Below are 14,062 nucleotides of genomic sequence, written 5' to 3'. Positions count from 1 at the left end.
TAGAAAGAATACCAGCATCTGCAGTGAAAAATAAAACTAATACAATTTTTTGGATATATTCAATATGGTTTTTGTCTGTGCCATCTCTTGCTCTTCCATGAAGGGAGTTATCAATAAAATTGATACTAGTTGTATGCTTCACTTGGTACTTTCATACAGTATCTGTTTAGTGTTTTAAAAGAAACTGGGATGGCCACTCATTTTTCTTTTTAATCCACATCACTTGGCAACACTAATCATAAGTTGACTTTGTCCACTATCTTCACTCATGTATCACTTCAAGAGAAATAGAAACAACTTGCCTGTGTCCCATTAACTCACCACTACTGTATACTCTATATTAATAGATATTTCTAAACAATCAGTTTGAATTTAAAACCTTGTGTAAGATACCATAAAGTCTTAGCCTATCACTATTTTTGTTTTTAATTTTAGTTATTGCACCCAACTTAATATTTCAAAGAAGAAGAACATAAATTAATCTCAGTAAAGATAAGTAATACAAAATAGCTTGGAGTTATTTGTCTAAACAGCTGGATAACAATGACAGCAATAGGGAAGCAGTTCCAGTTGTTTGGCCCCAGGAAGATGCTTATGCTTTTGACCCCCCAAAAAAAGAAAATCAGCAGGTGGTATACATGTTTTGTTTTGTTTTGTTTTTACTTATCAAGCATAGCAAGCAATGACACAGATGGAGTGTGAAGAGAAATAAATGCTGCTAACACTCTACATACCATGGAGCAAATATTCCTTGTACTCCATTCTCACCTGTGGGGAGTCCAAAGGTAGCTGTATCACAGAGCGGATCACCACTCCTAGTTTTGTTTGAAGCTATACTTTTAAATAACCTTTTAAGTCTCTGCTGGGTTTTACTGTAAGTCAACTATTCCTTTGAGAACCAACTAGGCCAATTTCCCTTTTTAACCCATGATAATGTGTTAAGTAATGGCTATGCCCTCAATGGCTTACCACCAATTCATTACATTTTATGTAGGTGAATTCTAATATCTTTTGTCCTTTCAAAGAATGTTTCTTAAACTATGCAAAAAGCCCCATGTTATAGTAAAAATTGTGTAATTTAACAATGCAAGACTAATAGTGTAATTAATGATATGATAAAAAGATACTATAAATGGTAAGTTAAATGCTTACCAGGATTCACTATAACCACGAGGAAACATTTTTTTCTTTGCAACTACTGTAAATAATTTTTGTTGTTTACATGTAGGATTACAAAGCTCAGAACACAAAAGCCTTTAACAAAAACCTTTAAGTGAGTTTTTAAAACGTCAACAGTCTCTCATTCTTAAATGTGTTTAGGTAGCAAAAAGGTTCTATTGCACATTATGTAGCTTTATCTGTGGTAGTGTACAAATGTCTGCAGGTCTCAGATAACTTGGAATTAGTCTCGTGCCTTGTACATGAGGAGGAGAACTTTAAACTTTGCCCTAAATTTCACAGGGAGCCAGTGCAGTTCACACAGTACAGAAGTTACATTCTGATGAAGAGAATAGGTATAACTTTTCGAAATTGTTGGGTGTTTGCCTAAAAATGTATTTATGATAACAAAGCATTATCATTCATTAATGGTAAGAAGCAGTTAACTATTTTTATCATACTTTTATCACGATTCATACTGTTGTGAAGGCCTTGTTCATCTGCGTTGCTCTCCAATAATGAAGTTATTTATGGTGACTTCATTGTCCAGTGAAACTGTATCTCCAGATCTACAGGACACCAAAATGTCTTTTGTTTCCCTTGTCGTAATAGACCCTTACACACAGTTTGCATGTTAATTATTTTACTAGAGGTTTCGTAGAGACAGTCTGATTTTTCAAGCTTTTGAAACCCTTCAATTGATTGATGCCATCCGTCAAATCCATTCTCAAAAATGCAGACTCTGCCTTTATAGAAAAGTTTATTCATCTCCTACCTTTTGTATGTTAAAAATTTGTAAAAAAGCCTTTCCCTTCCAGCCATTAAGGATAAGCCACATGAATGTTGATGATTGATATCTACTTTTTCTGTAAAGTCTGAAAAATACATCTTCAGGTTAAACATCAGTTACTGATGATTTGTTTATGATAACAACAACTAAATCATGATTAACTAACAGTCAGATAAACTAACTATTAAATCTGGAAAAAAACATAATAGTTTTATAGTATTGTGTAAGTGCTGTCCTATGATGATCTCCAAAAGACGTACACAATAGTAACAATACTGTGATCAAAATGTTGGTGGTGCTTGGCCCCATGTAGAATCTACAGAGACATTACCATCTGTGACTATGATATAAATTAGTTTTAGATAGAACAAGAGCCACAGAACTCTGGACATCATCAGTCCAAATTATTACTGTAGTAGACTCTCTAGTACTTAATTGATACTAATCTACTCTTAATGAACACTTGTCAATATTTCACCAAGCAGTGATACACAGATGCAAAAAAGATACCATTATGATATATTTGATTTGCATTTCAAATGACAACAGTAGGTAAAATTTAACACCGAATTTCCTAACTCCTGTCAAGGGTATAATTTAAATATTTTCCTAAAACAAAGATAATGACTTTTTATCAACAACAACAACACTTAATTCACTAACCTTGCAAAACTGTTGTTGGGAGCCAATGAACATAAGTTCAGTCTTGTCACATTTGCATGCAGTGAAACCCAAAACCATGATGGCAAATAATCTGATCAAGAAGCAACATCTAACTAACAAAAAGAAGGTTACAAAACAGAACCCTGTGGAACACCCCGAACAGGTGGAATAACATTAGATTTCAAGTAGACAAGAATAATGTGTTGACTCTTGTTTGCCAGTTAAACTCCAAATCATCGAAGGGACAAACTGTACCAGTCATTCCTAATTTTCTATGAGCTTCAGTAGGATACCAATATTGTCAGTATCAAAGCTTCACTTACATCCACAAGGAGAATAAAATTAAATGACCAGAGTTAGAAACCATCAGCAAATCATTAACTACTTTCCAAGGGCTATTTCATTGTCTGAACCCCCACACTTCAAGTTCAAAGGGCTCATTAGAAGCAAGATGAGATTGTAATTGTGTTGCCAGTGCCCTTTCCAGAATTTTTGTAAGTAAAGGCATATTAGAAAAAAGGACACTAGTTGTTAAGTACTTCAGGGTCCAGTCCAGATGTTTTTTAATACACATGTGATTGCGTCAGACTTTAGGCCTACAGGTATAAGTCAGATTTCAGGGACTCAATGAGGTTGGTAAGAAATGTTTCCTATAAATGTGATTTAGTTACAACTTCTTAGTTTCTATGCCAATGTGTCCATCTTACACTTTTAATTTTTTGTTTTTTAGAAAATCTAACATTTTTTAAACCAAATACTAAATCATATTTCCTGCACACAAAACATAGTATTTACTAATTATTATGAGCAGTTACTAATGATAGAAAATTAAATTCATTTAATGTATTTATTGGATTTGTATTGCATTGCATAATGTATTTATCAATTATGTATTTATATAGTTGGTTTATGCTTTTGCTAACTCAAATGTGTTTGCAAAGTCAGGCTTGAGACATTTCTGTGCAATCTATTGAAGATTATAGGAGTTTTTATGGGTCCTTCACAAATGTGCAATCCTTCACAAAGATGGATCTAATTAGATGCAATGATTTATGGCGGGGAGGTCACAGCCTAATATTGCCTGTAATTTTTCTTGTTTGATTCATCAGTTGGCAGTCACTGAGTATGTCAGAACTTTCAATGACTTTCTATATGCAATTTCTACAACTTGAAGTGAGAAACCAGAGAATTCAATTTTTGCCCAAACTTTTAGGTCAAAGTGCCTTTTTAATACTCTTGTGTTTTGTTTTGCTGTCTGAACAACAGCTAGGGATTGATTTATAATATTGTTCACAGGGTGGATAAATGAGATTTAGCTTTTTTGTGCCAATTAAATATGACTGACCTAGGTCTTTCACAAAGCCAAGTATAACTTTAAACACTACTTACATGTGTAAGTAATTTGTAATTTGTGCCCCAGTGTTTGAAATTTTTCCTTGCGGGTAACAAAGCATGCACTAACAAAGTGAGGATTTTTTTTTTTATTGTAGCTGTGCAGACCAACTCAGGGTGCCACTCCAAAGTCATGCCCTGGGGTGACGTGATCTTTTTCAGCATAGCTTTGCTTACCTCTGTAGTTGGATTTTGATTTTTAATATTATTTTCCCCCCATACTGTTCTGAATCTGATCCCCTCGAAAGAGCTACTCTAGTTAAAAGGATAGGCTAGTAAAGCTTCTTTTACTACTTATTCCTTGTTATCTCAGTATTTTCTTCCCAAGGCAAGATTTTCACTGGGACTTTTCACTGCGAAGATGACAACTGGCAAAACTGAGACATCCAAGGGGATGCTGGCTGAAGTCTCAGCCTCTTCTGGAATTTGAGATGGCAGTCTTCAGTATTCCACTGAAGAGCTTAACTGATTTGATATGCAGACTGCTGACAGATACCTCTCAAACCTGCACTAAAAATAAATAATAAAAGTTTTGTTTTAAATAACAGTGGACAAAAATTTTCTTCAATGCAGGAGTTCTGACCTGAACTATTTAATCAGATTTCCCTTTTCCCCACTTTCAAAACTGAACTTTATTATAATGATCTGAGGTTAATGCTTTGGGAAATTCAGCTGCCCTTATACCTTTAACATGCATTATTTGTCGCATACATTTTCAAGTATGACTTTGTGATTCTGTAGCAGTTTTCTATACTTGATGTTGTATTCATATCATGTCTTATTGCAATACATATATATATAAAAACTGTTATTTCTTCCTAATCATTTTTTATTTCCTAATTATTTCTTTTCCATTTAGAATCAAATGCAGTATTCCATGAATATTATTTTAACAATATTGTATTTTATGTGTTTATGTATATGTATTACACATAGATAGTGTCACATGGACTATTCTTTTCAGAAATTATCAGTACTGTCAAATGAATGTTCAAATGAATTAAAATGAGATTGGTGTTGTCTAACAACTCATATTTATGCATGATGCAAAGTAACACTTTAGACAGCCCCTAGGTTGGTAAAAGAAAATGTCTGTTTGCCCTTTTAGTGTCAAATTTACAGTATTAATAACTACATTTTGAAGCTGTCAGATGAAGTGAAAAATCTTCATTCTACACTGCCCTTTGGGCCATACCAAGAATAGATGCGTGTCTTTAATAAACAGTATTTTCAAGTATTCATTTTTATAAATAATTAGTCTAGTGAAACAATAAGGTGGTATATTGTATGCAAACAGTGTTGCAAATGTACATACTGCAAACTTTCTATTAATCAACAGTCAAGTACTGTAAGTTGGGCCTCATACATAATGAATTATGTTTAAACCTCATGGGTTTCATTGATAGAAAAAAAAACAGGAGAAAACACAAGTGCAGCCAGCATTTGAATAAAATTTAACCTGATAGCTCTGCATATTGTAATTGTTTTTTAATCATTAGGGACTAAATTATTCATCTACAGTTTGGGAGTTTTTTTCCAGTTTGGGAGTTTTTTTCTAATTTAACTGTCAAAGAAGAGGTTTTACAAAACATTAAGTTGTGATATATTAAGAGTATATTAATAAAATGTGTAAGAAAAAAATAAATAGGTTTACGCTGGCTTACAAAATGCAGTCCAAAACATGTAACACAGGATTTGACTGCTATTATAAACTTAATGCATCCTGAGAAGGAAGCTTGTTTTTATTAAAGTAAACTTTCAAGTTAATCATTAAATTAAAAGCATTGCATTTATTTACTTCACTCCCCAAGATGAAATCATAGCCTATGCTGCATGTTACCGTTACTATTAATGATAATATAGCATAATATGTATTATTTTAATACATATTTGAACTCCCATAGTTCAAGGGACCTTGGGATTTAAGGAAAATCACATGGACATTATCTGAAGTCATCCCCAATGAGCATTAGGCTGAAATAATTTTTGCCTTATTTACCTCCTCTGTCCTTTGTGTGCGCTGGTGTACTGCTTAAGTGTGTATAATAATGTCTTTTGGTTCCTGTTATTTTTTATACTTTAAATCAATCAACAGTAACTCCCCCCACTCACCCACCACCCCTGCCGACACACACAAAAAACATATGTGCTCTCAAATTTCCACTGATCTCTTGTTCACACAAAAGGCTTGTAAAACCAGTTATAAATTTCTGGTCCCAAAAATGTATCCAGATTCACTTTTCAGACTCTTATCCTACTGGATCTTGTCTGTCTCAGTGTGCTTAGATTGTCATCAGCAGATGAAGTTAAAATGGTATGTCGAGGTGTTGAAACTTTGCTATTTTCCTAGCCAGTGGTCATGAATGGCAGCCTCAATGTGTCCCCTCACCACTTCAGTCAGACCTCAAGGGCTCTTACTAGGCTACCATTTTGATTCTAAAAATTCAGAATTAAAATTGTATTATTACATAATTCTGTATAGTATATGGTGTATTAATATATGATTTTAATGTAAGGAATATTTAGTCTTATATAAAAATGGGATAAAATTGATTTATCACTGCACATGAGAAAAAAATCTTACTACTGTGTGCTGGAACAAAATTTGCATAACTTGGCAAAAAGTGATGTACTCTAATGCTGACTGCCGGCACTTCTCACACACCTAGTTAGAATTCACCAGTTGCCATTTTTACTATAGTAAATATTAATGCATTAATAACTGCTGGAGTTACTTAAGCATCTTGCTGTTGTCAGAATACCTGTGTAAGAACAAAAAAATAACAGATATTTACTGCAGCTCTCAAAAGACCAGCAAAATAAAATCAGGACTCACTGCTGTTTGGTTTGAATGTAAGGATGTATGAATTAAATGTTCTTCATCCACATAAAGCTTTTGATGCAATAAAGTTTGCAGAGACATCCTCTAATTGTGATTGCTAAGCAAATGTCATCACTTTTGCAGGAATGAAATGGCATCCTTTGCTTGTGTAGTTTGTGAAGGCCAGGAGGGGATGACAGCCCAATTGCAACTGTGTACAGAGTGGCTCCAAGCCTATTTTTGCAACCCTAGAACAATAGAGAAGCTTCCACTGCCTGCCTTGCATCATCCCATTTTTCAAGAAGGTTTGTAAGAAAAAAATATTTTTCATGTTGAAGTGTTTTGCTTTAGTTTTAACTGTCAGTTACATCATACTCTTCCTTCACTTACTGTGCCATAAGAGTATTTTATAGTGCCTGAAATAAGAGACAGCACATAACATAGAGCAGTTATGAGGGTTAGTAATCTCTCACTGTTCCAAGAGGCTGTGTTAGTTTTGGCCCAGCTTTCCATAATTCTTGGCACAGGTGCTAAAAATGATGCAGTTCAACTCTTGACATTTGTTGGCTGAAAGTTTTAAAAGTGAGCACATCTGAATGACTGTAAAGTTTCAATGAGCCTATTGTTAGCCTGGACTGTCCTTTTGCCAAAACCAGAGGGAAGGAGTCTTAAGAATGGATGATTACTTACATTCCTAGAACAGACTGGTGACAATTAGTCAGCACTAGACAGCCCTTCATTAGTGCTGTATTAAATAAAAGAATTGCTGATTTAAACAAATTATAAGTAATTTGTGTATTGATAGTTTTGTGTGTGTTGGAAGGGGGTAGGATGTGAATGAAATCACCACAGTTTTAAAATGAAATAAACTAGTGAGGCTAATCAAAGAGAAAGAAACCTGAAGTATATATACGGGAAATTCTAGAATCAGAGCTATTCAATAGATTTATATTAATATAAAACTAAGTAGCCAAAAAATTTTAATTTTTAATTGTGTGTTAAGGCATTCTTTAAAGATTTCAGACATTTAACTGAGACACACTGCAAGCTCTGAACTCAAACCTCCATTGAGAAGTCCTTTAAATACCATACAGCACATGTTCTTTGAGGTGTCTTTCTGAATTAGATGATTGAAGATAAACTGCACTGCAGACATACTGTAATTAGATTTATATTTAGAAACATTTGCTTTGCTGATGAAGTATTCTATTTATGGTGTTAATGTGTCATTTTTTACTTTTCTAGATATATACTTTATTGATCCCGTGAGGGAAATTGCAGAAACCTAACTATTATTAATTATAATTCTAACCTCAATTAATAATGCTTACATGAAATTTACAGTGATATTTGAATATCAAACAAAAGATACCAATTTGCCATTTTGCTTAAAATGAAATCAGTGCCTCAGTTATTTAGTTCATTTTAAAACTGTCCCAGTCATATTGAATGTTTTTGTGTTGTAGGGGTGTAGCTGATATAATCCAGTCAATTAGTATTCATAAGTTTATTAAGATGTGTATTAAAAGTAAGTAGTATATCAGAAACACATTTTTTAGTCATCCATTTCCATCAAAAAGACAGATGGCACTGTCACTCCTGAAACATCAGCAGACATCTATATTTAACATTTTTTCCCCATATTAAAAGTTATTTTGAAACTGGGTGGTTTTGCTAAATTATTGGTTTCTCACGCTGCTGGACATGGTGTTTCTATGATGAGATGACAAGTTATCATATTTCCATCTTCCAGCATCTCATCCCTGTCAACAGGAAATTTAAATTTAAGTGATTGGCAGGTACATATTTTACAATTTCAAGTGAGAATGTCTCTGATAGGCAGAGCGATACTACTTTGTTAAATGCTTTTAAAGTCTTTTTACAAGCTTCTGCCCTTCTGTGATTGTACTGAAGTGGAGGTCACACCTAATAATTATTGAACTGCCTTTGACATCTAACGCATTTCATTTTATTCAATAAATAGACATTCAGAATGTCTCGAGATTTTTGTGTGAGTCACACACTTTCGAAGCATTTAGAAAATTCGAGGCTTTTCCAGGATGGACATGATAAGGTATACAGTATGTGTTTTTTAGATTAAAATGAAAAAAAAATATATAAAGGATATGATTTTCCTGATTGAACTGATATTAAATGGTTTTGGCCATACACAACGCATTCCTTAAAATGAAATGTTTTATGCAGGCTTCTGAAAATATTTATGCTCTACTAGTTAAAAATATATGAAGAGGGGGAAAATGGCATTTCGCGAACTGAGATGTCCCTCACTATTTTCACAGGATAATTCAGACTTAGAGCATGCTGGAAAGAATAGATGCTCAAAGGATTTTTTAAACAAAAAAAATCAAGAAGGCAATGTATAAAAGTATCCTTTCACTTCCAAGATGCGTATCTGAGAATAAAAATCTTTTTGATTACCTTAGTGTCATTAGACTATGAATTGCTTCTTTGAAAATAATAACTGTGGAGGAGCCAAATCATTTTAAAAGAAAATAACAAAATGGTTTAAGCTACTTAGGTTGAATGCCAATTATATTTTAATATTCAACTGAGCATATTTTACGAAGAAAAAAGGCAGCAGCAACGCATGCATAACTCATTGGCAGCGTCGGCCAGCTGTGCCAGGCTTCTCTTCGAATCACTTTGTGCATTTTAGTAGCATGGTAATTTAGTAGAGAACTACCTGAGTGATGGCATTTTCAATGAGCAGGTAATCTACAGAGAATTTTTATATGGTTATGAGCTCTGTGCTTCAGCCTGGCAACACAAAAATACATCAAGACCAATTACGATATCAACTTTCAGTGTGATACCCTTGCCACGCAAGTGCATGTATTTCTGCCCCAGGCAGTTCAAATTGCATCTAATTTGAAATCTTTGGGGTTTTAATTAAATTTCAGAATATATGGAATTCTTCATTAGTACCTGCTCTGAATAGAAGATTATACTCCTCTCCCTCTCTCGTTAAAGTGGTGGGCTGTTGTAAATAGCAGGTTGAAGAACTGATCATTTGCGGTGGCTGTATATGGGGAACAGACGTAGTAAAATGCAAAATATTATCAAAAAGATTATTAGTCCGGTGAGGGATTCTTGATTTGTATTTTAATGGAATCTTACATTTCTCTTAATGATTTGCAAATTGTGCTCTGATTATAAGATGCATTAAGCTTTTCATTTTAATGGCGAGACACAGCCATTAGCTGGGTTTTTTCTGTCGTCTTTATAGAGCGCTTCCCTGCAGCAGCTAAATATTGAAACCATTAACACTTTTTGATGTACTTTCTAGTGTTACAGAATGGACTAGTACAAGAATAAGTGTGCCTTTTATATTTTAGTAGTTTGCTTTAAGCTTCTAATTGTCCTAATACACGGGTGAAAAGATTTTTTTTTTTTGAGCACAGAAAATATTGCACAATTTACAGTTATTTCAATAGGAATCATTGAATTAAAAAAAATCAGTAGTACCTTTTTTTCCAACTGTCATCAGTTTTTCTGCCTAGATTTTCACTTGTTTATGGAAAGCTTAAAGGCTGTCTCTCTAGATTTTGATTGACAAGGTTTCACAGTTAGTATGCAAAATCAAGGGGAGGCAATAATGAACTTGATGTACATGCAGTACCATGTATGTCATGAAGTAACCTCTCCAATCTGTTATGAAAGATGCTGGTACCTATTGAACTTTGCACATGGAGAATAAAGAAACATCAAGTAATAATAGCATAGTTGCAGTACATGTGTGGAATTGGAAAACAGCAATATCATTATCAAGCTTAGAAAACTAATAATAACAGTAAACACAAATTAATTTGTAGATTTGTATTTTAATGTGCAATGAGTTCTGTATTTACTATTTGAAATACTTTTGTTTATTGGGATCAAACAACATTTTAAAAATATAATTTACTACACCTGATTTGTTTATTTTGCCTAGTCATGTAATAGTTTATGTACTTTAAGCCCTCTTTCTGATTTAAATATGTTTAAATTACAATCAAAATAATTACTGCTGTTCTCTTGTATTGCAGTGTTTTGTGAACTGAGAGATAGAACTATTTGATTATTTGCATGAACATCGCTGGGCAAAAACCTCAACACATAATCCATAGTGGTAAAGTATAATTTTGTACTTAGTTACAGTTCACTTTTAGTAGTCCCAGGGGATCTTTAATGACTACATATAGTCAGGGCCCTGGTTTAAGATCTTATTAGAAAGACAGTCCCTTGACGTCCTGCTGTGTCACTGGTTTAGAATTTGCAGTCCAGTGTGAATTGTGCCACCTATTTGGTGTACAAACACAACAGTCAATAGCAAACTGATTTGCTTCAGGATCTCCCATCCAGATCCTGACTAGACCCAGCCTTGCTTAATTTTTTAGATCTAACCAAAGAAGCCTTCAAAGAACTATGAATTCTGTAAATGTTTACAATAAACTACATGCACACTTCATTTCTGCAAAAAAAAAACATTATTTAATTCATATCTTCTGTTTTGCTCTGTAACACAAGTTAAAAAAGGCTATCAAATCCACTATATGAAGAACACACATTTTCAATTTAATCACTGCCAGATGACAGTCTCTAAAACACTGACACTTTCCTCAGTAACATGTTCTCATTATTTCGTTAAACATGGAATCAGAGTCACTGTCACTTTCATCGAGAGTCATAATATTTTTTTCACTTCTAAGACACTGCTCTTTCCCCAGCAAATGCTCAATGCCAATTATGTGTTGACAGCCAGTCACCAATATCTCAACAGTGAAAATGGACAAATTATGCATCATAGAGATACTGTAACTTCTTTTTTATTACAGTACATTATTATTAAATTAGCACATTCAGGTTTCAAATAAGTCTGTTGCCCAGATAAATAAAACAAAAGCATATCAGGCCCCAATTAATTGGATATTTAAGAGTGTTTTACTGGTTTATCCTTTTTATGCTTTTAAAGATACAACATATTAAGACATTTCTATTTTCTTTTTATATTTTCCCTACACACTGGTTAGTGACTACAGTAATAGTAAATTAAAGAAGTTAATAAAACTACTTATTGTAGTACTGTATATAAGCATACAGAGCAGTCTCGTAATATACTGTTTGTATATACTATACTGTGTTTATGGCTGAAACTTTCCATATGTCAGCTACTGTAGTCAAATGTTGACCTAATGGTGTTTCTTTGTTCCTATTCTTCTGTGTTGCCCTAAGTTGTTAGGAAAGTAAACATTTTGTGGCTAGTAAAGCAATTAAACCTTGTTTAAAGAAAAGTTCATTACCTCTGTTTGATGTTTGCTGTAAAGCCACAAACTGTTATTTAAGCATTAAGTACTGTTCACCTTCTTCATTAGGTTTTCTTGTGTGATCACTTAATTGATGTCACGCAAGTGTATCAATTAATACAGTGACTTCTGTGTGTCCTTAAACCATACAGGTTGTTTTGTTTTTACTTTCCTTTCACATTTCTTCATCTTTTTAAGCATCTAGTCAGCTTTGAACAGTTTCCCTTCATACAAGAATCAATTTGAATTTTGAGCTTAAAAGGGGTGGAATACACAGAATTTAAAATGAATGGAATTTTGCTTTCATATGATAAAAAAATAAATAATGTAGAGCACATTCTTAAAAAGGTGGAATGATCAGAAATTCCAACACTTAGACATACTCCAATAACACTGAAAAGAAGCTTCTTCTGGTAACACATTTCACCATATGTCTTCTGCACCCTTCATCATAGTATTTATGTGAGCTTAGGAGGCTGGGGGGGAGAATATTTTTATCCTTGCGTTTGAACAAGGGAAGCAAGGTTTCCAGAATTATGCATACTCTCATTTTCATTAATTATGCATCCTCAAGAAAAGGATGAGGATATCTTTTCTCAGTGAGCAGAAGGAAGGGCTCTCTGAGAGCTCCAATGATACCATTCCTTTACGCGTTTTAATCACCTTCTCAGAAAAGCACTGGATAAGACACTGGATTTTTTTCTATGATGTTAAGAGGAATCAGGAAAATGAAAGTTTCCACAGTATCTTGTAATCAGATGAACAGCCAGACTTTGTTGGTTTTCCTATGCATGGATCCCTAAAGTTAAAGAAATAGATGTTCTTTCATCTGTGGCAGTGTGCCAGACTGCAACATTGCCCTTCAGTAAATGAGATAAGGAAGAGAGATCAGTGAAAGGAAATGTATAACTTAAGCATCTTAAGCACCAAAAAAAACTTTTATTCCCAATTTTGTAAGGTATGTTTGGAATTTCATACACAGCTATTTTCTGGATTCTAATGTTAAAGCTTCTTAAGGTTGCATTGTTTGACACTTTAGATTCCTGTAGTAACCTTTTTATTGTATTTGTGGCACAAAGGCTTGGGCCATAATTTAAGAGAAATTCTTGTATATGCATCAAAGAAAATCAGTGAACCTTTTGGGTGCATCTGTCAAGAAAAACAGTGTAATGTTTCTTTGCAACTTGCAAGGGATGTTTCCAGATGAAAATAATTATATGGAGTTGGATTATTATAATATTATCCAAATCTGTTTTCTGTGCACATAAGTAGACAGTAAACATCTGTGATAATTATCTTATTTATAAAGATTTTTTTCTTTTTATACAAAATAAAGTGGTAGTTCAATACAAAATAGTATTATATACTGTATGTGTTATATTCAACATCTATAAATAATCTTTAGTTAAAAACACTCTTTGCAATACTGAAGCTACAATAAGAATTTACTGAAGGGCTTTCACCAGCTTTGCAAATAAATCCTAAAGGTCATAAACCAGTGAAGTTGTTTATAGTTTGAAAATATTTACATATTACTTAAGTTCTTAAAAGGTTCTTCAGAAATATAAAGTGGTATTCAGTTTCTAATAGCCATGCCAAATAATTGGTAATCTTAACATATCACAAAGTTTTCATTATCTAGACCTAGGTCTTCTGTACTCAATTTTAAATAGACCCTGCTGGCTTCAGTGAGAAGCCACAGGACTTTTAAAGTTTTCATCCAAAAAAACTGCACAATTTCACAGTTTTCTGAGCAGCAATCAGCCAACACACAATTCACACTTATCTGTAAATATTTGCTAAAATGGTAAACATAAAAGCATGTGATTGGTTTTAGGTAATCGATAGAGACACCTTTCTCTATATTCAGTCCAGCCTCCCCTGTTCCCAAGTCACCAATACCAGCTTAATCTGCTTCCTGATGGAATTTAATGA

The 14,062-nt window shown here is 33.5% G+C and overlaps 1 protein-coding gene across 2 annotated transcripts in view; it reads left to right on the top strand.

Moving 5' to 3' along the window:
• Positions 1-14,062, top strand: part of mgmt (O-6-methylguanine-DNA methyltransferase) — an 88,594-nt gene that overhangs the window by 60,552 nt on the left and 13,980 nt on the right. For both annotated transcript variants that reach the window (XM_006630405.3, XM_015346495.2), the window contains exon 4: positions 6,969-7,129. In XM_006630405.3, coding sequence (XP_006630468.2) covers positions 6,969-7,129 — 161 coding nt within the window. The remainder of the gene's footprint in view (positions 1-6,968; positions 7,130-14,062) is intronic.

Source organism: Lepisosteus oculatus, chromosome 4 (genome assembly GCF_040954835.1).
Source record: "Lepisosteus oculatus isolate fLepOcu1 chromosome 4, fLepOcu1.hap2, whole genome shotgun sequence".
In the NCBI taxonomy this organism is placed as follows: domain Eukaryota; kingdom Metazoa; phylum Chordata; class Actinopteri; order Semionotiformes; family Lepisosteidae; genus Lepisosteus; species Lepisosteus oculatus.
The sequence above is the reverse complement of the archived record's forward strand: the minus strand, read 5'-3'. Positions and strand labels throughout refer to the sequence as shown.